Source organism: Polypterus senegalus, chromosome 3 (assembly GCF_016835505.1).
Source record: "Polypterus senegalus isolate Bchr_013 chromosome 3, ASM1683550v1, whole genome shotgun sequence".
In the NCBI taxonomy this organism is placed as follows: Eukaryota; Metazoa; Chordata; class Cladistia; order Polypteriformes; family Polypteridae; genus Polypterus; species Polypterus senegalus.
This window is the reverse complement of record NC_053156.1, coordinates 159,736,010-159,763,165: the sequence shown is the minus strand read 5'-3', so window position 1 is coordinate 159,763,165 and position 27,156 is coordinate 159,736,010. Positions and strand designations below refer to the sequence as shown.

Here is a 27,156-nt window from a genome sequence, read left to right as displayed (position 1 = left end):
CATTAACACTTAGTTGTCAAGTTTGGAAACCACATCCTAGAAAGCAATGGTTTTTGTGGTTTGAGAACGTGCCAATTGCTAACGTTACAGTTGACTGAAGAAAGTGGGTGTAATTTGACCTCCATTTACACTCCATTCTCGTGAGGTTCAAAGATATCAATGTGGTAAATGTACTCTCTGCCCATTTTCTATAAAAATCTGGATTGGAGTTAATTCTTTCTTTTATTCCTTTCTGTGTGATATTTACTGTTTAAAGTGAGGTAGTGAATTAGCTTACCTGTACCATCATCCCTAAAGACCAGGCCAATGATGCCTAGTAGCCCAAAAGTCCACCCTTTGGGTGTAGATAGAGAGACTGTCTAGTGGCTCAGTTCTCTGATATTTTGCTGTTCTTTTACATATTTTCTTTTTTTTTGATGTGTGGAGCTAACATAGCAGGTTAGGGGTTGCTGACTCAAAGATTCTGGAACTTGGAAATTATTCCTGGTTGTGTTGGGTTAACAGGTTCTCCCTTCATTTTTGTGTCTTTTCTCTGGATACTATGATATCAAGAGCTGTTCATGTAAGGCTGATTGGCCATAGAAATTTGGCTTGGCATGAATGGGCATGTGTTAAAGGAATGTGCCACTATAATCATTGCTGATGGGATAGAATCCTGCTAATTGTGACCATATAATGGAGGATGAAACTTTGGAAGATGAATTAGCCGGACATTTATGGCCATCTTGTCAGTTATTTGGTATTGACTTGAATGGCTGGAGCTTTTTCTTTAGTTTGCTATTAGGTGTGGAGCTTTTTAATATTTTATGTTCTTATCTTGTTTTATTTTTTTAGTATGACATATTTTAGCACTGACTTGCATTGTAGCAAGATTTAAAGCCATTCTCACATCCTTTCAGCATTTATCTTGAATTTCTTGGATTTGCAAATGAAAATCGTTAGACAAACCATGCATTGTGACAGGGTTTTTAGTTGCTGTTATACAGTTCCAAAATGACATTGTGAACATGGCCACTTCCATGTGCACCAAAGAAGAGTAGTGTACTCTGTTTCCTGTGGGCTGAAGGTGTATCAGGAGCACAGTTCCATTGTCAATTTTCAATACACTATGGAAAGAACAAAGGATTGAAAAATCTAGAATGGGTGTCACAGATGAAGTACAATCAAGTTGCGCATCCATTCCACCATTGCTGACAGTATTGAACATTCCAGTGATATGGCTCTGGCAATAAGCATGTGACTACTGGACTAAGCAGAGTAATAATATGGATAATAGTTGGAAAAATGGAATTCTGTATTAATTTTTGTAAATCTAACATAGATACTTTTGACTTACTTTGACTATAAATACAATATATTTATGAAAAAATTTCAAAAATGCAGCACTGTCAGATACGATTAGAGGTGTAAAAGTATATCTGAAAAGGTAAAAAAAAGGAAGAATAAAATATTATTAAAATGTAAGAAAGGCTACATGGTGAAGAGAAGTAAAGTTATACTGTAGTGCTGATTCATTTACGGTTGAGCTTTCAAACCAGCAGTCCAATAGTGACAGTACTATCACAATGAATAGGAGGGCACATTGAAACTTGTAAATGAAGGGACAGCAGTTAGAAAGAAATCAGGTGGGTCCTCAGTCTAGATTAAATGTCAAGGCAGACGATGCCACAGAAATAATGTTTGCAAAAATCTAGATTAACAGCAAAGGGACTGATGTACACTGAACTCATTTCCTAGTCATGCCCAGATTTCTTGCTCATCTTTTGAATATTCAGTTAGTTATTTTCTTTCATCCATATTACCTAATTTATATGAACTTTAATAGTTAAACTTCATTTCCTGCAAGTAGCACCTTTTAGCCCTGAAGCCAGACACTTTTTTGTTAATCTGTCACTTTATATGATGTAAGCTAATTTGCTCTCTCTACTCTTTATTACAAACAGGGAGAGAGCGAAAATAATGCACCCTTCTGCCTCTACTAGGCAAAGCGCATGCAGTAATATAGACATAGCTCGTGTTACTGCTGTTGTAATATGCCTGCCCAATTGTCCCTTTGATCCTTAATTCATTTTGAATTGATGTCATTAAATTCAGTGGGCTGTTAGCCATCAGAACAGGTGATGCTGTTATTTGCAATCGTTTTGCAGATGCTTTTACTCAAAATGCCTTAGAAATCATAAATACATGAAGGGAAACAGCCAGGCTAACTTACACTTTAGATCAACAACAGACACACTTAGCGTGTGATTAAGGAACTATAGCTTAGGTTCATGTCTTTTTGCTGCAAATTGCATCACTCCATTTAAAGCAGAGAGAATTTGACTTCGGGGCTACAGGAAGTCAAGCGAATGAAAGGGCATTAGTGTAGACAGGAGAAGTGCGATCAGCTCAGCCATCTCCGTGATAATGAAAGTGGCAGCACCTCATCACTGAACTTCTGAAAGCCCGCTCCAAAAATAGCAAATGAAAAATGTCATATTTGCTCCACATTCTCAGAGCCAAGTTGAGCTCCATGAATTTTAAAAGTCATGCGTACTGTCTATGTGTGTCTACATTTTCAGCACAAGCTTAGTAATTAATATTAAGCTCTACTTTATTACTGTAACAATGCCAGTTGCATAATATTTTATTTGGTAATGCTCAATCATTTAAAACATCAATATGAGCATGCAGCTTAAAGACAACATGAATAATAACATAAGATTCTCAAACCATGTTATACGTTATATTAATATAAATAATCCTTAAAATAGTCCTGGTGTCTATAAAGCATATTTTCTGTTTATTTCTTCATCATGCAAAGCTTTGCTTTTCAAACCATGCTGTAGGTACTTCTCACTATTAAGTCAGTTTTTTCATATGAAATTTCTTTGTTGTCCCTGGTGGCCAGAGCGAGTGGCAGTAAGTACTCCACTGTAATCTGTCAACAGAGGAACGGTGCTACAAATGTTATGTATGTATGCATAGCGTGGTTACACTTCCGTTGAACTGAATGGAATTTGAGCTTGGCCCCCAAGGCCAATTACATTAATCTTTTTTTTTTATGAGGCAGTTACCTCATTATTTATGTCATGACCAAAAGGAGGGGCCATATTAATGTATCTGTGGAGTTTCAATTGTAATTTGGGGTTATGGTCACTCCCTAGTACAGTGCCATCACAACCCGACTCACCAGTCTCGCATTTAAAGCTGTGGGCTTATGACTTCTTGGGAGTTGAGCAAGTGCCTACAATCTTAGGGGATATGATTAAGGACTATCTGTATATCTATTGCCAATTCCTCTCATCCTGTCCAATTACACCTTCTTTTTCAAAAGGCTGCAGTTCCTTGTAAGTAAATATTGTGCAGCCATACACCTCTGGTCAAACTACTACTGTCATGATTGACTGTATGTCACTTGCTCAGATCAATGTAAAATAAGTTACTAGTAATATTTTGACATAATACATTGAAAATGGTATATCTATATAAATAAAGCTGAATGTATGAATGTATGCGCTTTCATATGTTTGCTCTGGCATTACCAATGGCTTTATATATCTTCATGAAATTGGAACATAACTAAAATCTAAAGGTTTCTGTTGTAAGTCAGTAAGCCCCCCTTTATGATGTTAGGCTAACTGTAAAGCTAATTGGTTGATTGACAGGCCTACTGGGGAGGGGCAAGGAAGAACAAGTGGCCAGTGATCTTAATGGGATGTGATAAAGGATGATCCATCATCCATCAGCTAAGTTATCATAATACCATAATTATAAAATTTGCTGTTGTAGTGTTGCCTGCATTCTTTATGTGTTTGAGGTGTCTGAGTGTCTGGGCTTGTGAGTGTCCTGGATAAAAACCAAGATCCAGGCCTTAATGACCTCTTGGGCACAGTCATCAGCAGCATGTCTGTCTGTGGAGAGAGTGTCGACCTCATTAAGAGGTTTACTTACCTCAACAATGACATTCATGTCTCTGGTGACTCTTCCTATGAAGTCAGTAGACGGATTGGGATAGCATGGGGGGTCATGAGGTCTCTGGAAAGGTGTGTGTGGTGTTCCCTATATCTGTCCAAAAGAACAAAGGTCCCAGTCTTTAGAGTCTGTGGATGCTAGGGTTCACTGTTGCTCCATGAAACCCACCAAGCAGACGTCCAAGACACACTTGTAAAAAGCACCAAGAAGAATTTTAATATTTTTCTTCAAATACAGTGCACAAAGCACCACACTCGCCACAATTCTCCAATAACCATAATAATAATACCAGCAATAATCAATAACTATCCTCCACTCCCAGCAGCTTCATCACCCAACCTCCCCACTCAGCTTGCTGGGTCTTCAGCAGACCTTTAAATAGTCCATTACCAAGAAGTGTTCCTTCTCTTCTTCCGGGTCAAACGCCACATTATCCATCCTCAAGTAGCCCGGAAGTACTGCAGGCTTCCGTCCTTGTGACTCCAAAGTACTTCTTGGTTGTAGTACCAGTAGGAGTCCATAGGTTCTTTGTGAGCTCCCTCTGGCGGCACCCAACAGGGCTGAGGAAACAAACTCCATGTCCCAGGATGCCCTGAGGGAATCTGGGGAACCGTTGCCATCCAGGGGAGCTGCCACCTAGCGTCCCGGGGGAGGCAGTGTCCTGAAAAGGCTGCCTTCCTCCATTCTTCTCTTTCAGGGAAGTGAAGACTTCCTGAAATGAAGACTGGACTCCTTTAGAACTGTGTCTCTCCAGAAAATCCTTGGGTACTGCTGCTTTGACTTTGTATGGTCATGTGGCGTGATTCCCCAAGGACGATATGGCTCTTAGGATCCTCACTGTGACAGATAGATGGTCATTTCTGGAGGGTGGGACTGGACAGTTTGAGTCAGTGGATGCTCTGGGTAGTCATATTAGTAATAGTACTAGTTCATTAACATAATCTAAACCAAAAGCAACACTCTAAAAATACAATAAGAGCACACCTCCAATACAGTAACATTTTTAAGGATCATCAGGCACTCATTTTAATGCTGTGGCATTTGCCCAGATATTTCGCTATTATGTGATGTAGAGGCAGAAACATATGCCTTCCTGAATACCCAGAACATGAAGACATCAGAATTTAAATCACAAGGATGTGATTCAGTTCCAGCCTCTGACCAGAAGAGGAACCCTGGGCAAATCACCTAACTTTTCTGTGCACCTTGGGTAAAACAATTGCATTATAGCACTGTATTTGTAAATCAAAACAAGATGATGATCAGTGGATGAAAGGCAGTCTTTATAAAAATGGAAAAAATAAATTGTGGGTTAACCACTAGCAAAGACAGAGAGATTTGGGAACATGCACTGTTAGTGAGTCACCACACCCACCACACGACGAACCGCCTGGATTGGGACCCAAGTGCAGAGGGTGACATCTCAGCCCCACACTGAAACAGTGTGAGTTTTTTTTACGGTGGCTGAAGTGCCAGCCGGTGGTGCAGTGGTAGCGCTCTGCCTTACAGTAAGGAGACCTGGGTTCGCTTCCTGGGTCCTCCCTGCATGGAGTTTGCATGTTCTCCCTGTGTCTGTGTGGGTTTCCTCCCTCTGTCCAAAGACATGCAGGTTAGGCACATTGGCGATCCTAAATTGTCCCTAGTGTGTGATTGGTTTGTGGATGTGTGTGTGTGTGCCCTGTGGTGTGCCCACAAAGTTTTCCCTATACATTGGAGGACCTACTTGCTGGGCTGGATGGAAATTAACGCCATACCCATGACAAGGCATTTGCAGGTTAAGGGCCTCACTTCTGGCATTTACAGGATTAGAACTGGCAACCTTCCGATTGTTGGCGCAGATCCTCAGAACATAACTTCTCCCATTTATACTAGCAAAGCAGCCCCATAAACATATACATTTTATTTAGGTGCCTAAAGTATTTGGGAAATACTTATACTATGAATTAAATCAGTCTTTAGCAATGCATTCAAAGACTGGAGTTACAGTCATGTTGTTACGTTGACTGATTATTTTGTTGTGTCTTTCTCTCCTATGCTACATTAGTTGAGGAAGTATTATAGATGTTATTGGTGTTGTGGTTTGTGTGGTATAGCGGGTCCGCGGCTTCCGAACAAAGTCAGGTTTTTTAAATCCATATGGCCGCTATACCACAGTTTGTTTGAAGCACTACAAATATACATGTTTTAAGAAAAGAATCTACATTGATCTTACTGTTATTTCAAATAGCACAAATATTTCCTATAAATGTATAAAATCAAAAATAAACCTCCTAAATGTGCTGTAATGCATTTCAGCAAGAAGTCAACACCATGCTATCATTGTTTATCGACGACCAGGCTCCTTAACATGCTTTATTTAAATAAAACCATCACTATAGTCCTCTGGTGCAGAATCTTTTCATACAAATGACCAGTCTCTAAATTCAAGCAATAGATTTTGTCAATGGTGGGTTGTCAAATGTGGGCATATTGAAGTATTATTGTTTATGTTGTAGCCTGTAATTGTCTCCCCCCCACAACGTTGGATCCATGTGCAGAGTCACATGTAATCTACATGCACTCCACACAAAACTCATTTCTTTACTTATTTATTTACTTAGTTGTTTTGTTTCAATTGTGTGGTGAATACTGCATTACCTTGTTGCCCATTCAACAACACAAATATATGGAAATTAAGGGGGGGGGGTCAGTATCATTGTGACATTGATGTATGTGTTTGGTTTTCTCTTTACTGTATGGACCAAAAATTACAGAATTTAGTTGGATACTATAAGATCACAAATTGCAAGGAGCCAGCTAATTATCTTAAATATGTTGAATTTACTCTATAGGCAAAACATTCTACTTTTTAAATTTCTCCTTAGAGACAAAAAATGTTTTCCTTCTATCTACAGTATGTGTCAATTGAATTTCACTGCCCTTGTTATTCTAGCTCATACAGTTCAATGTATCTGGCATACTTTTTTGTAGTGTTTTCTTACTGTGTTATTTATACAAAATATGGTGGTTTATTACATATTATTTCGTAAGGCTGCTTTCAAAACCATGACCTTTTATAATCAGAATACAAGTAGGTTAAGTGATTTGGTCAGAATCTCACTCTAAGACGGAAGTGGGAATGAATTTCCAACACTGCGGTTTACATGGCATCACACAAACCACTAGGCCACACTGCTTTTGAAATGTGTGATGTGGCATCCCACAAAGAGGGTACTTTTACTTGTCTCACAGATAATTGTGTCACCACTATGCATATTGCCTGCCCAGTCCATGGCTGTATGCTACAGCTTTCTGTTTAGGTGCCATTAGTAGTAGATGATATTGTTATCAATAAGTAGACAAACAGATTTTTATAATGCATTACATTGTACGATGTATAAAGATTTTCTCATTTACATTTCTCAATATATGTTAAAGAATATATGTTTTGGATCTAGAATCATTCATTCTAAATACATGGCTACACGTAAAATACCATTGACTTGTGTGTGTACATTAGTACAGTACTTGGGTTTTGCTGTCAACTGGCCACAGATTTTGATAAAACAATACAATGTATCCAGCATTGCCTGGTTATATTTGTATAATGGGTTAAGGTAACAAAACAAATATTTGTGTTTTTTTAATGTTAACCATTAAACTCACTGCATGATCTTTAGCAAGACAAAATATTTAGCATTCCTTCTATCATCATAACATAATCACATTTAGATTTATAGAGAGCTGGAGGCACTTCTTGCACTTCAATGGGCACAATGCCAATATGATTTTGGATAGAAGGCTAGTTCATCTCAGGGCCCACTATTGCATACAAGTACGCTCACACAGAGTCATTTAACTTGACATTTGTTTCTTTGGGGATGTGGTAAGAGAAGTGGTGTACCTGAAAGAAAGGCCGAACATATGCAGACTTCATATTGACAATGCAGTGCAGGGCTCAAACCCAGGAAGCCACACTCTATTCTTCTGAAATTCAACCTTGTTAACAATAAAGACCTGCACAATGGCTTTCTGTTGATATTTGAAATATGTTATGACAATTAAACAAATGTATTTATTTCCTATCACTTGTTTTTTTTAATTTTTTTTCTGCAGATGCCAACACAGTACACCCAGCAAGGTGTGAGTGGGTACTGCCAGCAAAGCCAACAGACTTATTACAGCCAACCCCAACAACCTGTGGCTCCAACACAACCTTCATATATGCAGCAGAGAATTCCACCTCAGCAGGTAAGTGTTTCTGATGAATCACTTCATTTCACAATATTTTTCAGGCAAGACTATTCCAAATTTGAAATATTTACAATATGCTGTCAGTGGAGCTTACTGTTGAGTCATGTTTTTTTCTATAACTCTATGATCCTGACCCTACAGATAAATCCTTCAGTGTTAGTTATTTATTAGCTTCTCATGTGTTAAAGGACAGAATGTAGTTTAGAACCGTGTTCCAATGCAGTCAACCTTTCAACTTTTTCGTTAGGCAAAAAATTAGGCATCCCTAAAGAATAATTTCTGGTCCTATATATGTGTGTGTATCATAGTCATGTTCCTTAAAAAATATTGTGATTATCCTTAAAATAAAATAAAAAATTTCACAAAGCTCAGAGACTACAGAAAGGATTCCTCTGCTGCAGCCGCCCAAAGGAAGGCTGCTCACATCATGAAGAGGATGGGGGAAAGTCCTCGGGAGCCCCATCCCTGAAAGAGTCGACAGGGTTGGGTCTGTTGGGGATCGGAACCGGTGTGTTGCTGAGGCGTCGCCTGCAGCACGGCAGCACTCGGGGTCCAATTTGAGGCGGCCCATACGGGTGGGCGCATGGAACATCTCGTCTCTCCAGCAAGATGATCATCTTCCTCTGTTGTCGGTGGAGCTGCGTAAACTCCGTATTTCAGTGGCAGCACTCTCTGAGGTGCGCAGACCGGGGACTGGCCAGATCTCTGTATGTGGATACACCTTTTATTGGTCTGGTCAGTCTGATGGCTGTCATACTCAGGGAGTAGCTGTTGCTGTAGCGGATTGGCTTCTTCCGATGGTGTCCTATGTCACTCCTTTCAACGAGCATATTATGGAAGTCAGATAACGGCACTCGATTGGTGCCTTGTCTGTTGTCTCAGTGTATGCTTTGACCGTGGTCAGTGATGTCTCGGCGAGGGAGACATTTTATTCGCAGCTTCGCTCGGTGGTTGATGGGTGCCCACAAGGTGACGCTCCTCTGGTCATGGGTGACTTCATTGTAACCACTGGCACTAACAGGGATGACAATGAATATTGTCTCGGTCCCCATGGGTCTCGTGACCATGGTGAAAGTGGCTCCATGTTCCTTGACTTTGCAAAAGGTCAGGGGCTGCGAATCACTGGATCCTGGTTCCAGTGCCCTGAACTGCATTATTGGACTTGGTACTCCAATATTGGTGGTGCGGTGAAGGAGATCAATCACATCCTCAAGGGCAGATGCTGGAGGCTCTTGCAAAACTGCAGGGTTTACAGAAGTGCCCAGTTTGTGAATTCTGACCACAGACTTGTTGTTGCTACTCAGGATCCAGCTTAGGTCCAGTAGGTTACCACCTACTAGGAAAATGAGCCTGAACTTGGCCAGACTCCAAGACCAGGCTGTTTCTAATGAGTTTGCATGCAGTTTGTGTGAGAAACTTTCAGATTTGGATACACTGCTGATCCTAATGTGATGTGGGAGACCTTCTTTGACAAGACCCTGAAGGGTGCTGAGGGTTGTGTTGGTGTTACCGGTGTTCCCAGAAGCAGGTGTTTCATCTCGCAGGGCACTCTGGATATCATCGAGAGTAGTCGCAGCGCATGGCTGAATGGCAACTCTGGTCTGTACCGGGAACTGAGAAGGATGGCTGTGAGGGCTCTGAGGGCAGTTAAAGAGGCATTTTTTAGAAGAATCTATGAGCAAGTGACACACCATCTGAGGTCTAGCGACCCACGTCCTTCTTACAGAGGAATGAAAGCATTACGCACATCTGAATCTGTTCCTTGGAGATGGAACGGTCCTTATGGATGACACTGCAGTTGTGACCTTCTGGGCTGGCTACTTTGAGCAGATGTTCAAAGCTGATCCTCCAGCTAGGATGTTGGATATCTCTGGGTCCACGGTTCTTGAGGCTGATCCTCTGATTAGCTGTGAACCACCCAGTCTCACTGAGATTGCACAGTTGGTGAACCAGCTGAAGGGGTGAAAGGCTGCAGGGATCTGTGGTATCCGGGGTGAACTTCTCCTGGCTGGTGGTGACGCTGTCCTCCTGGCATTGCAAGCAATCTCTGCTTCCATTTGGGAGACTGGCATCATCCCAACTGACTGGAAAACAGGACTTGTCGTCCCTATCTGGAAAGGGAATGGTGATTGGCTAGATTGCAGCAACTACAGGAGGATAACACTGCTCTCGGTGCCAGGTAAGGTCCTTGCTAGGGTCGTCCTCAATTGGATTCATGATCACTTGCTCACCTACCATCGACCAGAACAGTCTGGTTTTACGCCAAAGAAGTCTACCATCGACCGCATCCTGGCACTGAGGGTTCTCATGGAGCGCAAACGCGAATATCAGCAAAGTGTCTTTACAGCCTTTGTCGATTTTCGCAAAGCGTTCGACTCAGTTGATTGAGCTGCCCTGTAGGACATCCTGAGGCTTCATGGGATCCCCTCAAGGTTGCTGGATATCATGGCTGGCATGTACACTGGTACTGTGAGTGCTGTGCAGAGTGGAGGCAGGACTTCTGCGTTTTTCCCAGTTGATTCTGAGGTTCGTCAGGGATGTGTTCTTGCTTCTACTCTGTTCAATGCTAGTATGGACTGTGTGTTGGGCAAGGTCGTGGGGTCCAGCGGCTGTGGGACAGCAGTTGGTGACGAACGATTCACGGATCCTGACTTTGCTGACAATGCTGTGATCTTCACAGAGTCAATGGAAGCTCTGATCTTGGTGCTCGAGAGACTGAGTGAGGAGTCTGAGTGTCTGGGCTTGCGAGTATCCTGGATAAAAACCAAGATCCAGTCCTTTAATGACCTCTTTGGCACAGCCATTAGCAGTGTGTCTGTTTGTTTAGAGAGTGTCAACCTTGTCGAGAGGTTTCTTACCTTGGCAGTGAAATTCATGTCTCTGGTGACTCTTCCTGTGAAGTCAGTAGATGGATTGGGAGTGCATGGGGAGGGTCATGAGGTCGCTGGAAAGGGGTATGTGCCGCCCCTGATATCTATGCAAAAGGACAAAGGTCCAAGTCTTCCGTGGTGCTTCCTGTCTTGCTATATGGTTGCGAAACATGGCCACTATCCAGTGACCTGGGACGAAGACTGGACTGCTTTGGTACTGTGTCCCTCCAGAAAATCCTTGGGTACTGTTGGTATGACTTTGTGTTGAATGAGCGGTTGTTCATGGAGTCCCGAATGAGGCACATTACCTGCATTATAAGGGAGTGTAAGTTATAGCACTATGGCCATGTGGCACGTTTCCCTGAGGGTGATCTGGCTCGTAAGAGCCTCATTGTTGGGGACCCGAGTGGCTGGACCAGGCCAAGGGGTCGCCCACGTAACACCTGGCTGCGGAAGATAGAGAGTCATTTCCGGAGGGTGGGGCTGGACTGTGCGTTTGCCTGGGGGGTTGCAAACCGGGATCCCGAGTTGTTTCGTTGTGTAGTGGGTGCGGCAACGCACTGTACCAGTGCATGCTCCCCAACTTGACTTGACTTGATCCTTAGCTGTCTTTTGACATTTCTGAACTTTTAACAAATTTATTATATACAGAAGTGAATATTTATAGCTAGAAATCCACAAAGAGAACAAATGAATCATGTATCTTAAAATAGTCTTTTATTCACTTCCATTTTTTAGGACTCTTAGCCGAACTGGTTATGCAATGATTTCAAAGCATAGCTCTAGCTCAGTTCATACCTAAACTTTGGATATGTGATGTCAACAATACATTTGTCATATTAAAAAGCGACCAGCTAAATTAATTCCACAGTCGCATCAACTCAGTATTCCCTGAAAGTCAGTTCACCATAGGAAGAGAATGAATGGATGCATCAACTTCCTAGACATCTCCATTGAAAGAATTATCAACACCACTTTGATTACAAGTTTTTATCACAAAGAATGTTATGTGGGCCAAATATTACACTTTGGTAGCAATCATCCTTTATCGCATAAATAGAGTTGTGTTAAGACATTGTTCAGAAAGATATACACACACACTGTAATACAAAGGAAACTAAAGAGAATGAAAGACATTGTCAGTTCCATTTACATCAAACAGCCAGTCCAAAACATTTATCAAACAGTGCTTGCATAGGACACCCCAGGCCTCAGCAAAAAATTGGCACCAACCCAATCTACCATTCTATCTGTGCAGTCTTCCTTATCACTGTGGTGTATCACAAACCACAGCACACATCCTTTCCAGATCAGGCATTAAAGTAGAGCATAAATACAGTTATTTTTAATGGCAAAAGCAAGAAATCTGCAGCTGAGATATGAAACGCAGTATACAGTATATCATGCAGTGCATGCCCAGCTTTATATGTGGGACATACATCTAAAACACTCGCAGCACATATACAAGTACATCGCAATGTTGTCAGAGGGCGGACCACTGTCTCTGATATATGCACATACCACTTCTCTTCTGACATCCACTTTTCTTTTTTCTTTCTTCCCTTTCTTTTTAATGACTTTTGCTTTCTTCATGTATGATGTCCTTGATGTTGTTCCATAACTAACCTGGTTTTCGAGCATTTGTGGACAACGCATCAAATCTATTCTTAAGATGACCTCTTAATTCAGTAATAATTTGGCTCTTGTGGATTTGTTTTAATTTTCTTCAATTTTAACTTGAACTTACATAGATAGATAGATAGATAGATAGATAGATAGATAGATAGATAGATAGATAGATAGATAGATAGATAGATAGATAGATAGATAGATATAAGCAGTTGATCGTCTGCTGCACAATTAGCACCTGGCCTATACAGATTTGTATAATAGTTATGTTAATCAGTCTTCCTTGTAGACATATGGATATAATCCTGCCATTGACTGTGTTATACTTCATGTTAGATCTTGAGATGTTCTTTTTGACGATAAATGCTACGCCATTCCTATTCAATTCCCTATTCCTGGCATAGTAGATCAAATAATTATCGGATTCATAGTGGTCAAAACCAGTCCATGTCGGCTAACTTATGCCTAGACTATCAATCTTTATGTGTTCCATTTCATGTTCGACAACTTCCAGTTTACCCAAATTCATGCTTCTTACATTCTAAGTTCCAGTGATTAATTCATGTTTGCAGCTGTTTCTTCTCATTTTGAGTTGTGCCACATCAGGAAATAAAGGTCCTGAAGCATCAGGTGTTACTCCACTCCCATCATTTTGGTTTATTTTTAATTTCTTGGTCGAAATCAGTTTAGGTTTTTGTTTTTGAGGTTGATTGGTTTCACTTTTGATTTATAATTTTGGCCTGACTTCTGACATGCATGTTTTTCTTCTGGTACCTGTTTAAAATCATCAGGATCACCTATACTTTATAAAAGACTACATCTCTGTTTTAAGTTTTCATACAAATTTTAGGTAGTTTTTCTTCAAATAAAGATCTATACACCTGAAATAAATTACCATGTAGTGTGATGGACAGTAGTACTCTAGGTACATTCAAAACTCAACCGAATGTTTTGGAGGAATAAGGTGGAGGGGATTGGTGAACTTTGTTGGGCTGAATGGACTGTTCTCATTGAAAGTTTTTCTGATGTTCTAAAGTTCCTTAACCTAGCTCAAAACTGTCTGTGAACCTGTCTGTAAAGATACATCTGCCCAAACAGGCTAAGGAAATAAGGAAAACGGCTCTATTTCAGATATACAAGTATTTAGGACGAGCCCACTGAAATAAAAGTGGGTCCTAAAATACCACAATCCATAATAAAAAAAATCTGAAAAATGTTTCCTTTTAAGTGTTAAAACAAAAATGGAATAATCAGAAAGAGACATCTGTGTTTTATTGGATGCATTCCACTTGTGAGCCATAGTTTTGATTAACTGTTGTTGCTTTCTTTAAAAAATGGCTTAAAAATAAAAAAGTAAAGCTAACACATAAAAACTCTGGAAGAATATTGCATGTTTCAAGATCTGAAAAAATGCGTGACTACCATTGAAACCACACCCCTGGCTCATTCACTCTGCCACTTCACTCCAGTATTGGCCCGTATGAGGCCACTCATGATCAATCTGAATGCTGACTCGTCTTGAAATGCTGAGGGTGGGTCTTTTTGTGAAAGCTGCTTCTGTTGATGCATTTTACTTATGAATTTTGTTTTGGACTTTTGACTCTGGTAATAGTTACCTCTTATTTTCTATGTATAATTGTTTTTGTTATGACTTTATTCACTGGTGCTCTTCTATATTTTGCCTTTTAAGCATGACAGGCTACCATTTTCTATCATCTCTACTTTCCAGTACTGTCTTCCATGTGACTGCAGCTGAGTCAGGACATGAGTATGGAAGAAATGGTTGTGATGATATGCATTGCAATTTAAATTTTGTCTGTTGGTTCCTTGATCTTGAAAAAATAAAATTAACATCATTTTTCTGGCTTTTGAAGACTAAGCAATCCAGTAGTTACAGTTATTTTGTACTTCAACATGTTTTTAACAATGTTGAAAAAAAGTAAAATTTATCAGTGGCACCATGTTTTGTTATGGGCAGTGCCATTTTTGTTGAAGGTTCTTATGACATTGCTAGGTAAGGCACTAGGAGTCATTTTTTTAACAGTATAAAATCTGCTTCATACGCCTCCTGGTTATCCAAGGTTGCAGATCTTTTATAGATCTTATGTAAAAACGTTTTCATTCTTGTGAGTCAATTCAGTTTCTTCGTTATCATTAATGTTTTGTTGATTTGGCTATGATTATTCTGCACTGTTTGCTGACTATGATTTTTGGTTCATGTCCAGAGCTTGTTTACATTGTTTATGCGTTTATTGTTATGACCCTAGTCTTGTTATTTTGAATTCCTTTCCATTCTAAATGCAGTATAACAGTCTATACAAGCAGCTTTGCAACTTTTTAAATTTTGTTTCATTGGCACATTTTTTTCTGTTGCTCAAGGATACAATACACTAATATATTGTGACGTGTCTTGCCATTGCATGGGCTATAGGGAAGGGAAGGGAAGCAGTGTTGGGGTGGAGTCTTGGGGGAACCCTGTTTGTAAGGGCTTGGGGCACCTCCCTAGAGAGAGATGAGTGACAGGGATCCGGGTTAATTAATGGGGCGTGATAAAAAGGGGTGGTGTGGCCGGAAGGGGGAGTTGCAGAGACTGGAGAAAGTGAGGAGAACAGCATAAGGTGTAAAGAAGGGAAGTAACTGTTTTTAAGGACAAAGGTGATTAGTCTTTGTTATTTTGGAGGTGTCCCCGTGACCCAGACAACGGGCGGTTGTAGGGCACCGTTTATATCGCGGCATATTGAATAAAAAGCCAGTCGGCATTTGGAAGACTTCCCCGGACAAGCGGCTCCTGAGTGTGTTTATTCGACGGGACGTCACATTGGTGATCAGAAGTGGGATTTGGTTATTAGACAAACGGAGTCGCGACAGTGTGGAAATGAAACGAAGCAGCAGTCAAAGTCCGGGTGAGAGTGTATTTAAAGAAGCGTTCACGCCGCATATAAGTTCGCCTAGGCAGTTAGCACTCATGGAGGAGGGCAGGTTTTCAGCCCGCATGAAGCAAGAGGGCGACTTAGAGCCTCCTTCGGAACAGTTTGCATTTATGAGGCTGAATGCTGTTGAGCCTGCAGAGCGACCCCATTTTATGGAAGACGCTCAATTTAATGCGAGGCGGACGGAGCGATAGAAACGAAAGAATTGCAGCGCTTCCGAGTGTGTTGGCGTGGACCGAATTCAAACAGCGCTTCCTTTATTTAGCAAATACGCACGGATGGACGGAGGATTATGGAGCAGGGCAGTTATTGGCACACGTAGATGGAGAGGCAATAAGCGTGTTGGCTGAAGGATTGCGAAGGCGCCGTGGCTACACAGAACTGTTACGCTGCATGGACAACACGTGGCTGAGGGCGGCTAGGGAGGCGGTGCATGTGAGTGATGAAATAAAGACACAACGGATGGGTGGGACTGTATTAAAGATTGGCAGATTTGATGGAACTGGGTCTTGGGAAGCATACAACACCCGTTTTCGCATGATTGCCAGGGCAAATGGCTGGAGTTTGGAGGACCAAGCTGTGCAGCTGGCTGCAGCATTGGATGGTGATGCATTGGTGGTTCTGACGGATGTGCCAGAAGATGAGCTGTTAAATGCCCATGCTTTGGAAATTGCATTGGAGCGACGGTTTGGCCATATAGAAGCTGTGACTACAATAAGACAACAGCTGGAGCAGAGGGTTCGCAGGACAACTGAGGCCCTGGGGCATTTGCAGCAGATGTACAGTCTCTGGTGCGACGGGTTATCCCCATTTTGACAGATCCGTGCAGGCAGAGTTGGCTAAGGAGGCATTTCTGCGGGTTTGAGCCCACCATATCTCCGACAGCAGGTCCGTTTTGCTAAGCCTGAGACCTTGGAACAAGCTTTGTCGCAGCCCAGGAGGCAGAACAAATACTTAAAGAGGGTTACAGCCAAGTACCTCTTCCATCAGCAGAGTCGACCAAGGTGAGGAGACCAGAAGCTATCCACCAAACTAAGGCCATAGATGTAGAACAAAGTATGAGGCAGTGGCTCCAGTGACTACCGTACAGAAGTTCAGGAATCCTTCACGCCTAATCGCCCACCCGCTGCTGGTACTGTGGACAACATGGACACTTGCAACGTGACTGCCCCAGTAGGGCTAAACAAGAGGACTCCCAAGTAAGCATTGTACCGGAAAACGAAATGGGACCAGTGTAGGAGGGACAACGCTGGCCCCAAGAACAGTCCCTGTTGGTCAGCTGGGTGAGGGAGATTACTGTCACCTTTCAGTTTTGATTGGCGCCATGTATGCAAGGCACTGGTGGATACAGGGTCAACTGCATCTATTATCCATCCTGACATGTTGGATGTGGCGGTCCTATGTGCAGCCAATTCTACTAAGTTGATGACAGCTACAGGTGAGATGACCCCATGTTAGGCAGAGCACAAGTAGACATTTGTATTGCTGAGAAGCAGTGGGTGCAGGATGTCTGGGTGGCTAATATCAACAACTCCTGTATCTTGGGACTTGATTTCTTACAAGCAGTTGGAGCGAATAGATCTTCAGATGGGGACTCTGTATCTTCAAGGCATTGGGACACTCCCTTGTTAGGGCACCAGCAAGGCAGAAGGGAACCACCAGTGGTGGCTCCCAAGAAGAACATGTGCCTATTTTACTAACATCACTCAACCCGTACCAGTAATGAAGGTTGTCAGCACTGTTTGGAATGCCAACAGGAAAGGGTTAACACACAAGCAACAGCGCCAGCTCTGGCAGTTATTACATGACTTTAGGGACCGTTTTGCTACCTCTGCAGATGATGTTGGCCAGACTTCTCTTGTGCAGCATGACATCAATACTGGGAGTGCTTTCCTATCAAACAGCGCCCCCGTATGCCACTAGCTAAACAGACAGCAGCTGAGAACATTCTGCAGGAAATGAGACAGGCGGGATTATCGAACCCTCTGAGTCTCCCTGGGTCTCTCCTGTGGTCCTTGTTCCCAAGAAGGATGGCAAGTGGCGATTTTGTGTTGATTATCGGCGGTAAATGCTGTAACCATCAAGGACTCCTATCCGTTGCCTCGCATTGATGAGTCCCTGGATTTGGTGGCAGGATCAGCCTGGTTTTCATCACTAGACCTGCGCAGTGGCTACTGGCAGGTGCCGCTAACACCTGAAGCTCGACCTAAGACTGCATTCTCTACAGGAAAGGGACTCTGGCAGTTCCGAGTTATGCCTTTTGGTCTTTGCAATGCTCCAGCTACCTTTGAACGGTTAATGGATAAAGTATTGGCAGGGATGTCTGGTACTCAATGCCTTGTCTACTTGGATGATTTACTGGTTCATGGCAAGACATTCCAGGAGGCTCTGGAGTCCTTGAGGGAGGTTCTGCAGAAGCTTCGTGTGGCCAACCTTAAACTTCATCCTGATAAGTGCCACCTTCTCCGGAGAGAAGTGTCATTTCTGGGTCACCGTGTGAGTCAAAGAGGTGTCACCACAGAGAAAGATAAGGTGTCTGTTGTGCAAGAGTGGCCAGAGCCACAGGATCGAAGGCAGATTCGTGAATTTCTTGGACTGGCCTCTTACTATAGGCGATTTGTACCTGAATTTGCCACTATTGCTGCACCCTTGCATCGTTTATTGAGCCCAGATGAAGCATTCCAGTGGGGAGGACCAACAAGCCGCCTTTTGTAAATTGAAAGAAGCCCTTTGCGGTGCACCGATCTTGGCTCCACCCAATATTGACCTGCCATTTCTCCTTGACACCGATGCCAGTGATGTGGGCTTAGGGGCTGTGCTGTCACAGCGGCACCCAGAGGGAGAGCGTGTGGTGGCTTACTATAGCCGTGCTCTCAGAAAAGCTGAGAGGAATTATTGTGTAACTCGGAGGGAGCTCCTCGCCCTGGTAGAATCTGTTCGTCACTTCAAGCACTACCTGTGTGGTCTCTCTTTTGTGGTCCGCACTGATCATGCTGCTCTCCAGTGGTTACTGTCTTTTCGAGAACCTGAGGGTCAGATTGCTCGTTGGTTGGAGGAGCTTCAGACTTACCACTTTCAAGTAGAGCATCGACCTGGTGAGAAACACAAAAATGCAGATGCTCTGTCTCGGCGACCCTCGCAGATCAGGGATGTGCCTATTGTGAGAAAGGGGCGTCAAGATCAAAGCTGTGAGGATCCTGATAAGGTTCAGTGCCAAGCTCTTTCAGTGCCAGGTTGTACCCAAGAATGGCGAGTTAGTCAGGAATGTGACCCTGAGGTCAAGAAGGTTCTCCACTGGAAAGAGGAACAGCATCGTCCCTGCTGGGAGGAAGTGGCACTGGAATCACCTGCAGTTAAGGGTCTTTGGTCCCAGTGGGACAGCTTGGTTGTGGACGAGGGGGTATTGAAGCGACAATGGAAGGACCCTGCAACTGGAGAAGGGAGGTGGCAGATCGTTGTACCACAACAGCTGCGTGAAGAGATCCTGAAGAACATGCATGGAACGCTTGGAGTTGGTCATTTTGGAGTCACCAAGACCTTAAGGCGGGTGAGGCAGGCGTTTATTGGGGACAGTGCAGGCGATGTAGAGGACTACTGCCGCAAGTGTGATTTATGCACAGCCAGGAAAGGACCCCAAGGAAGGTCTACTGCCCCACTACAACAGTATCAGGTAGGGGCTCCAATGGAACGGGTGGCAATTGACATTCTTGGGCCATTTCCCTGCTCAGCTATGGGGAATCGGTTTGTTTTAGTCGCAGTGGACTATTTTACCAAGTGGCCGAGGCCTATGCACTACCTAATCAAGAAGCTGAGACTGTTGCTGAAGCTCTCATTACAGGATTCTTTAGTCGGTTTGGGATGCCTGTCGAACTGCATTCAGACCAAGGGAGAAACTTTGAAAGCCAGGTCTTTCAAAAAGTATGTGAGAGACTTGGCATCCAGAAAACCCGAACCACCCCTACACCCCAGAGTGATGGGCTAGCCGAGCGGTTTATCCAGACTCTGACCACACAGCTGGCTCTTACCACCTCTAAAGATCAAAAGGACTGGGACCAACAGCTGGCTCTGGTTCTGATGGCCTGCCGATCTGCTGTGCAGGAATCCTCTGGATGCACCCCTGCTTTATTAATGCTAGGACGAGCTGCGAACACCGTCTGCACTTGTATATGGTGTTCCCCCTGACACCCCAGCTGAACCTCCAGGCCCTGACTATGCTCGCAGGTTGCAGGATCGATTGGAGGTGGCACATAACTTTGCAAGGGGCGGATAAGAGTAGCAGCAGAAAAACAGAAGCGCCACTATGACATTGGGTTCGGGGCAGCCTTTTCAAGCAGGTGATCAAGTTTGGGTGTATGGCCCAAAAGACAGAAGGGCGCTCTCCAAAGCTGGATAGTCCTTGGGTGGGACCCTGTCAAGTATTGGAACGGGTGGGGGAGGTTGTTTACTGGGTCCAGTTACCACCTCCGGGCAGGAGAGTGTTTTTGCATCAGGACCGTCTGGCCAGTTACAGAGGTTGTGCTCCTTCACAACCTGCATCCATGACTGCCACAACACCTTCTACAAATCCTGGCTCGGATGTTACACCACTTGCCCGGCCTGACTCCACTAATAGACGCCCACGCCGGCGAAGACAGCTGCCAAGACATCTGCATGATTATGTGCTTCCTCGGGGACGAGGAGCTGAGGAGGGGGCAGTGTGACGTGTCTTGCCATTGCATGGGCTATAGGGAAGGGAAGGGAAGCAGTGTTGGGGTGGAGTCTTGGGGGAACCCTGTTTGTAAGGGCTTGGGGCACCTCCCTAGAGAGAGATGAGTGACAGGGATCCGGGTTAATTAATGGGGCGTGATAAAAAGGGGTGGTGTGGCCGGAAGGGGAGTTGCAGAGACTGGAGAAAGTGAGGAGAACAGCATAAGGTGTAAAGAAGGGAAGTAACTGTTTTTAAGGACAAAGGTGATTAGTCTTTGTTATTTTGGAGGTGTCCCCGTGACCCAGACAACGGGCGGTTGTAGGGCACCGTTTATATCGCGGCATATTGAATAAAAAGCCAGTCGGCATTTGGAAGACTTCCCCGGACAAGCGGCTCCTGAGTGTGTTTATTCGACGGGACGTCACAATATATATTTTTTTATTTGTAAAGTGGCATTCCCACGTTCAAAGCCCGTTACAAGTATAGAGCCATAGTACAAATGTTAACATATATTTCTAACAGTTGGAGCACAGGTCATTCAAATGATTTGCTCAAGGCTGCATTGTTATTCTGTATTAGACAATGACTTGGTAACCTATGGGTTTAAAGTCAAGGGCTCTTATCATTATATTCTACTGTCAGATTTATCTAGGCATCCATCATTTCATAGTCTGGAGGAGCACTAGTCTGCTTTGATAGCACCGGGTATAACACAATAAGCAGATTTATTCCTTCACCTATTCATTTATTTTCAAATTCCATGTTGGTGGCTTTTGACACAGGGTAGGTTCCATGCCCAAGATCAGGCAGACAGGCAGGCAGGTAGGTAGGTGGGTAGGTAGGTAGATAGATAGATAAATAGATAGATAGATAGATAGATAGATAGATAGATAGATAGATAGATAGATAGATAGATAGATAGATAGATAGATAGATAGATAGATAGATAGATAGATAGGACTTTGGATGCTGGTCAGCCACAGATTTCAGTCACACACACACACCCTGATTCAAACCAGGTCAGTTTAGAAGCCCACCTGCCTGGAGACTGAAGTTAGCTCTTTGAAACTGGAAAGCAGTAGCATAAGTTCAAATGTTATGCCATCATAGTCCTTGCACTGAATCAAGTCCGGCAAGTTCAGAGTTTTCAGTTAACTTAAAATGTATGACTTAAGGAAATGTGAGGCAACTTAGTGCAAGTTGAAAATCTCATCATACTTCAGCACAATGTGCAAGGTACTCACAGACAGTGAGTGCCCAGCCTAGAGATTGAATGCTGACCTTCAGAACTTTGAGGCAGAAACTTGAACCGCTAATATTTAGAAGTCATTGTGATTTTACATATTATTTTCTTAATAGAAGAGGTTTTCAGTCAGAAGAAATGTTAGCAAGAGATTATCCTGCTGAAGCAACATCAGCCTCTCGCTGTTTGAATTCTGCCTGAAAAATTGTGCAATAGTATGGAAAATAATGGGTTATAAGTGCGAATAAAATGAGAGATGATAGAAATGCTGTAGTAAAATATCCAGCTATCAGTGGCGCTTCTGTAATAACACCTCTTCATAATGCAAAGCTCCCACAGCTGTGAATCTCCATGTATTGTAAGGTACCCCCCAAGAGTTGGAAATGAAATGCTTTTCAGCAGTTGAACTCTGCTTTAAATGTTCTGAGCGCAGACTGACCCCCTTTTTCCTGTCTAACATGATTAGCCTTTGCACTTTGAAATGATTACACCATACTAGAAGATGCTGTGCCGCTTTTGAATACCGAGATCTACAGCTTTTTGCTTGCCAGTGCCATGTGCCTTTTGTATCAGCTTCATGTCGACACTGAATCAAGGGACAGAACAAAAAGATCAGTCTCTTTGCCAGCTTTTCCAAAATAAAAGTTGTGCCTGTCAGTTTTTAGGAAGAGCAGAGGGTGAACACTTTTTACTGCTTCTTACTGTTGTTTTTTGTTTTTTTTTTTAATTCCTGAGATAGGTTTGTGTGCTTATATGTATTTCTTCTATAGAGGCTGAAAAAATATTTTGGGGGAACTCACTTTTAGTGTAACAATGCCGATAGACCACAATGTTAAAAGCTGGCACAATAGGCTGGAATAACAAGAACATGACTGATGAATTATCAGAACAATGCAGATTTCCTGTATGTAGGGTGGCAAGACTTTCTTGGGACACCATAGTCTATCAACCTTGATTTAGGTGTGCCAATGTATTCTTAAACAAATTGTCCTAGAAGCAAATTATCAAAGAAGCAAAAAGATTACACCACTCCTGCTGTTGTACACACCACCTTATAGGTGCCTTGGTGCAGTCACATCTTATAATTGTAAAAACACACATCTAATGCATCCACTAGTTTGTTAGATTGCTTTAGTCATACTGTAATTTGTGTAATAATAATGTAATAATTTATTTCAGATCAGGCAGTGTGGCTTAATAAAGCAGGTGACCTCTTCTTGATTCAATAAGCAACTTTTAAAAGTGATGAAGAGTGCAGACTCCTTATATAAAATGAGAGAACAATCTACATTTTAGTGACCAGTTATTAAGCTGGGGGCTGCTATATTTGCTGGAATTACTGGTATATTTGCTGAAACTGGCACCATGTTGAAGCCAGTGCCAGTGCAACTAAAGCACTGTCAAAATTAGGATTGTAGAAGGAACCAGTCTAAGTTGGGTGCCAGCTCTGGCATCTACACTGATTCTTTGCAGTGCAGTTTAATATTACTTAATAGTAGAGATCACATTTCGATATGTGAAGAGGAGCTGACATTTTAACCGATCTCTTAAATAGCACATGATATGAAAGGGTGCTGTCACGTCTGTGAACCCTGTAGTTGTGGCCCATTTAACATCTTAAAAGCAGATTAGTTTTGTTGTCTTTTACATTGGCAAGAAATGCGTATTTAAGATTTTTTTTTAACAAAAATGCTTCATTGAACTAAAACAGAGTTTTAAATATAGTTGGCACAGTGATTTGAATTAAAGGAGTTTTCTAAACCTGGTTTGATTTGACCTTGGATGTATATAAAATAGCATTCTTTGTCTCAAGTGCTCGACAGGTCAACAATTTGAGCATGCAAATAACTGTAATTTACTTTAGTAGCTTTACTAAAGCAAGAATTTGTCTGTATAGTAATAGTCAAATTACTATAATCTGCAAGTGGGGTAAGAAAATATATTGTGATGTGTAAAACAAAGTCTCTTAATGTATAGAATGGCTTTTTTTTTTTGCAATCTGTGCTTTTGTCATTTGAAACGGAAGCAATATTTATAAAAGGTATATAATTTGAGTATAATGAAATGAAACTTACTGGCCCATACATTGTAGACATTAATTAACAACATAGTTAGGTGCATTCTCTTTATTTATTTTTTTATGTTTTGGTTGTATTTGTGTGGATAGCAAGATGGCATAATATTGTTGTATCACAGCTGATGGAACCGAGTTAAAATCCCAGTCATGTCACTGACTGTGTTTCATTTTTTTACTTTTCTCCCCAGTGTCTTTATGGGTTTTCTGTTCAAAGGTTTCCCATCACATTCCTAAAAAGCCACTCTAACCCTAACCCAAATTCCCAAGGCTTAGACATACCTTATCCTAACCTAATCAGCTTGAATTTTAGAAATGTGTGCTGAGCTCACGGGAACCCTGTTTTTTTTCCCGTAACCGAACTCTAAAGTGGCCCCTGAATGAATGAGTGTGGAAGTGCTGCCTCACAGAATAATACCTGGATTCCATTCCTGGCCTGGTCACTGCCTGTTTTCAGCTTTCTTGTTCCATAGATTTTTACTGCATATTCCTGTCTCTTCCCATATAATGAGGTTAAGATAACTGAGACAAAATTTTCCTGATATGACTGACTTGAGTCCTTTAGTTGAATTGTAGACTCATGCATGGCTGGTTCCTGCCTTGAGCTTAGTGCTATCTGCATGGGCTTCCTACAACAATGTCAGAACATAGACGGATGATAACTGCTTGTATGTAGCAGAACCATGCTGACTGAGTTATAGAATACACCATAATAAAGCAGAATCTTATTTTTGTTTCATCTGGGCTCTCATATCACTAGCAGGTTTATTTCTATGTTTTAGACTAAAACATCAATAGGTATGTTAGTTCAAGCACACATTTTTGCGCATTAAAATTACAGAAAAATATTACTCACGTGGTTGTCTCCATTACAAAGTTCAAGGAGCCAGAACCTATCCCAACAGCATCAACTGTGAGGCAGAAACCAAAACTGGGTAGGATGCCACTCTATCACAGCTAGTGATCACTCACATTAGTGCCCCCTCACACAGTATCAAATTGAGGAGTGGCGGCTCTGATGCTAGGGATCTCCGCTGGCATTCGGAAGGTTGCCGGTTCGAATCCCGTAAATGCCAAAAGGGACTCTGCTCTGTTGGGCCCTTCAGCAAGGCCCTTAACCTGAAATTGCTGAGCACTTTGAGTAGTGAGAAAAGTGCTATATAAATGCAAAGAATTATTATTATTATCAATCTGACACAAATGCTTCAATTTATAAAATGAATGCACAATGTACAGTATAACAAAATCAGTCATTTTATTATTACATAGCTAAAATATATTAAGAAAATGTAAAAACTGGCTCCAGTTCATAGTGACCCAAAATTTGGATTCAGTAGGTTTAGTAAATGAATGGATGAAGAAGGTAATTAATATTTCAGTAACATCTTTAAGGTAGTTTGCATTGGTGCTCCAAAGAACTAGGTTCATTTCTTAGCTAAATTATGGTTTGAATATGGTTTGCTTGTTCTCCCCATGCTACAGTTTACTTCCGCACACTGCTTGGGTGAGTCATAACACAACTGGCAACTCCAAATTGGCCTTCTATTTTACAGGGTCACAGACTGGCATCCCATGTTCCATTGGTTCCTCCCATGCACCTGATACAACAGCGGCTGTTGGTCCCTGTGGCCACTATAGTGAAAAAAAAATTCTTATGATCCATAATTTCATTATTTTAAGGTTAGATCAGGGCCCTTTTAACTTAGAGAGGGCATTTTAAAGAATAAAAAAGAAAAAGAAGTCTGAAGTGAATGTACAGAAACCAGGTTGGGGTGGCTGCATTTATAGCTTTATCATGCAAGGTTTCATTGTTCCTATCTTGGAAAGCATGAGGGTTTAGCCGCGTAGCATCTGAACAGCTTCCTATCTCTCAGGCTCAATCTCCCGTTTTTAAATTACACAAGGTTAATTAAAACAGCGCTGCATTCTGCAGCTGCCCTGAGATATTAACCTCGTCGAGCCTGCATTAAATCATTGAAGTGATAGCGGTGTAAGCGGCGGTAGAAGATTTTTGCCGTGGGAGCGCAAGCAGGGCCATTTAAAGTTCAATGGCATTAATTGCTTAGCATTTGAATATTAGCTAAAAACTCAATTAATTAGCTCGATAATAAAATATATTGGAAAGAGAAGGTGACGGACATAAATAGGTGGCTGTTCTGAAGAGCACAATATAACTGAATGGGAAGAAGCAATTTGTGAGAGAGTATTTCAGTCTGGTAATTTTGTGAAGTTGATTTTAATTGTCATAACCTTTTTTAACAGCTAAGTTTGCTTCCTCATTTCATAAAGCTTCTAAGTTAGATTTGTTTTCCCCATAAAATATTGGCCAGTATTCACCATTAAAGTATTTGGAGCAAAACCATTAGCAGTGTACACCATTTTATTTCCTTTGCGTTAATTTAAGTTTCCCATTTTTTGTCAAAGTAGTTGTCTTTGTTTCATCTCAAAAAGATGAGAGTGCAAAATCAGGACGTCATGTTAGGAGAAATTGTAGACACACAAAATAAAAGGATTGAATAAAGCACATCCTGCATGCTAGTGATAAGCCAAAAAGAAACAATAAGGAGGACTGTTTGCAGGAGTCGCTGTGTCACATCAAGTACTGATGGGTCTTATCTCTGAAAAGCATCCTGTCTTGTTACCGAGATGTAATGCCATCTTGCCCTGTGATTGGTAAAACTGATATACTTGCCCCTTATAGTAATGCTGTACCCAATTTCTGCTATTTTGTAAAGAACTAAAGCAGAGCTGACCACATAATGCACTGCTCACAAAAATTAAAGGAACACTTTAAAGAAACACATTAGATACATCAGATCTCAATATGAAGTTGGATATCTATACAAATAACGACAGGGCAATGTCTTAGGAACAAAAGGATGCCAAGTCTTTTAATGGAAATAAAAGTTTTCTGCCTACAGAGGGCTCAATTGTGTAGACACCCTAAAATCAGAGTGAAATGAAGATGTGGCAGGCTAGTCCATTTTTTCAAAAACTTAATTTCTGCTACTCAAAATGCTTTTCAGTATCTTGTGTGGCCCCCACGAGCTTGTATGCATGCTTGACAACGTCGGGGCATGCTCCTAATGAGACAACGGATGGTGTCTTGTGGCATTTCCTCCCAGCTCTGTATGAGGGCATCCCTGAGCTGTTGTACAGTCTGAGGAGCAACCTGGCGGCGCCTAATGGACCGGAACATAATGTCCCACAGATGTTCTATTGGGTTTAAGTCAGGGGATCGTGAAGTCCATTCAATTGTTTCAATTCCTTCATCCTCCAGGTACTGCCTGCATACTCTTGCCACATGAGGCCGGGCATTGTCGTGCATTAGGAGAAAACCAGGACCTACTGCACCAGCGTAGGGTCTGACAATGGGTCCAAGGATTTCATCCTGATACCTAATGGCAGTCAAGGTGTCTTTGTCTAGCTTGTAGAAGTCTGTGCGTCCCTCCATGGATATGCCTCCCCAGACCATCACTGACCCACCACCAAACTGGTCATGCCGAATGATGTTACAGACAGAATAACATTCTCCA

The 27,156-nt window shown here is 42.1% G+C and overlaps 1 protein-coding gene across 4 annotated transcripts in view; it reads left to right on the top strand.

The window, feature by feature from the left end:
• The window catches only part of arid1b (AT rich interactive domain 1B (SWI1-like)), a 717,470-nt gene that overhangs the window by 183,090 nt on the left and 507,224 nt on the right, over nt 1-27,156 (top strand). For all 4 annotated transcript variants that reach the window (XM_039748144.1, XM_039748142.1, XM_039748145.1 and 1 more), the window contains exon 3: nt 8,050-8,184. In XM_039748144.1, coding sequence (XP_039604078.1) covers nt 8,050-8,184 — 135 coding nt within the window. The remainder of the gene's footprint in view (nt 1-8,049; nt 8,185-27,156) is intronic.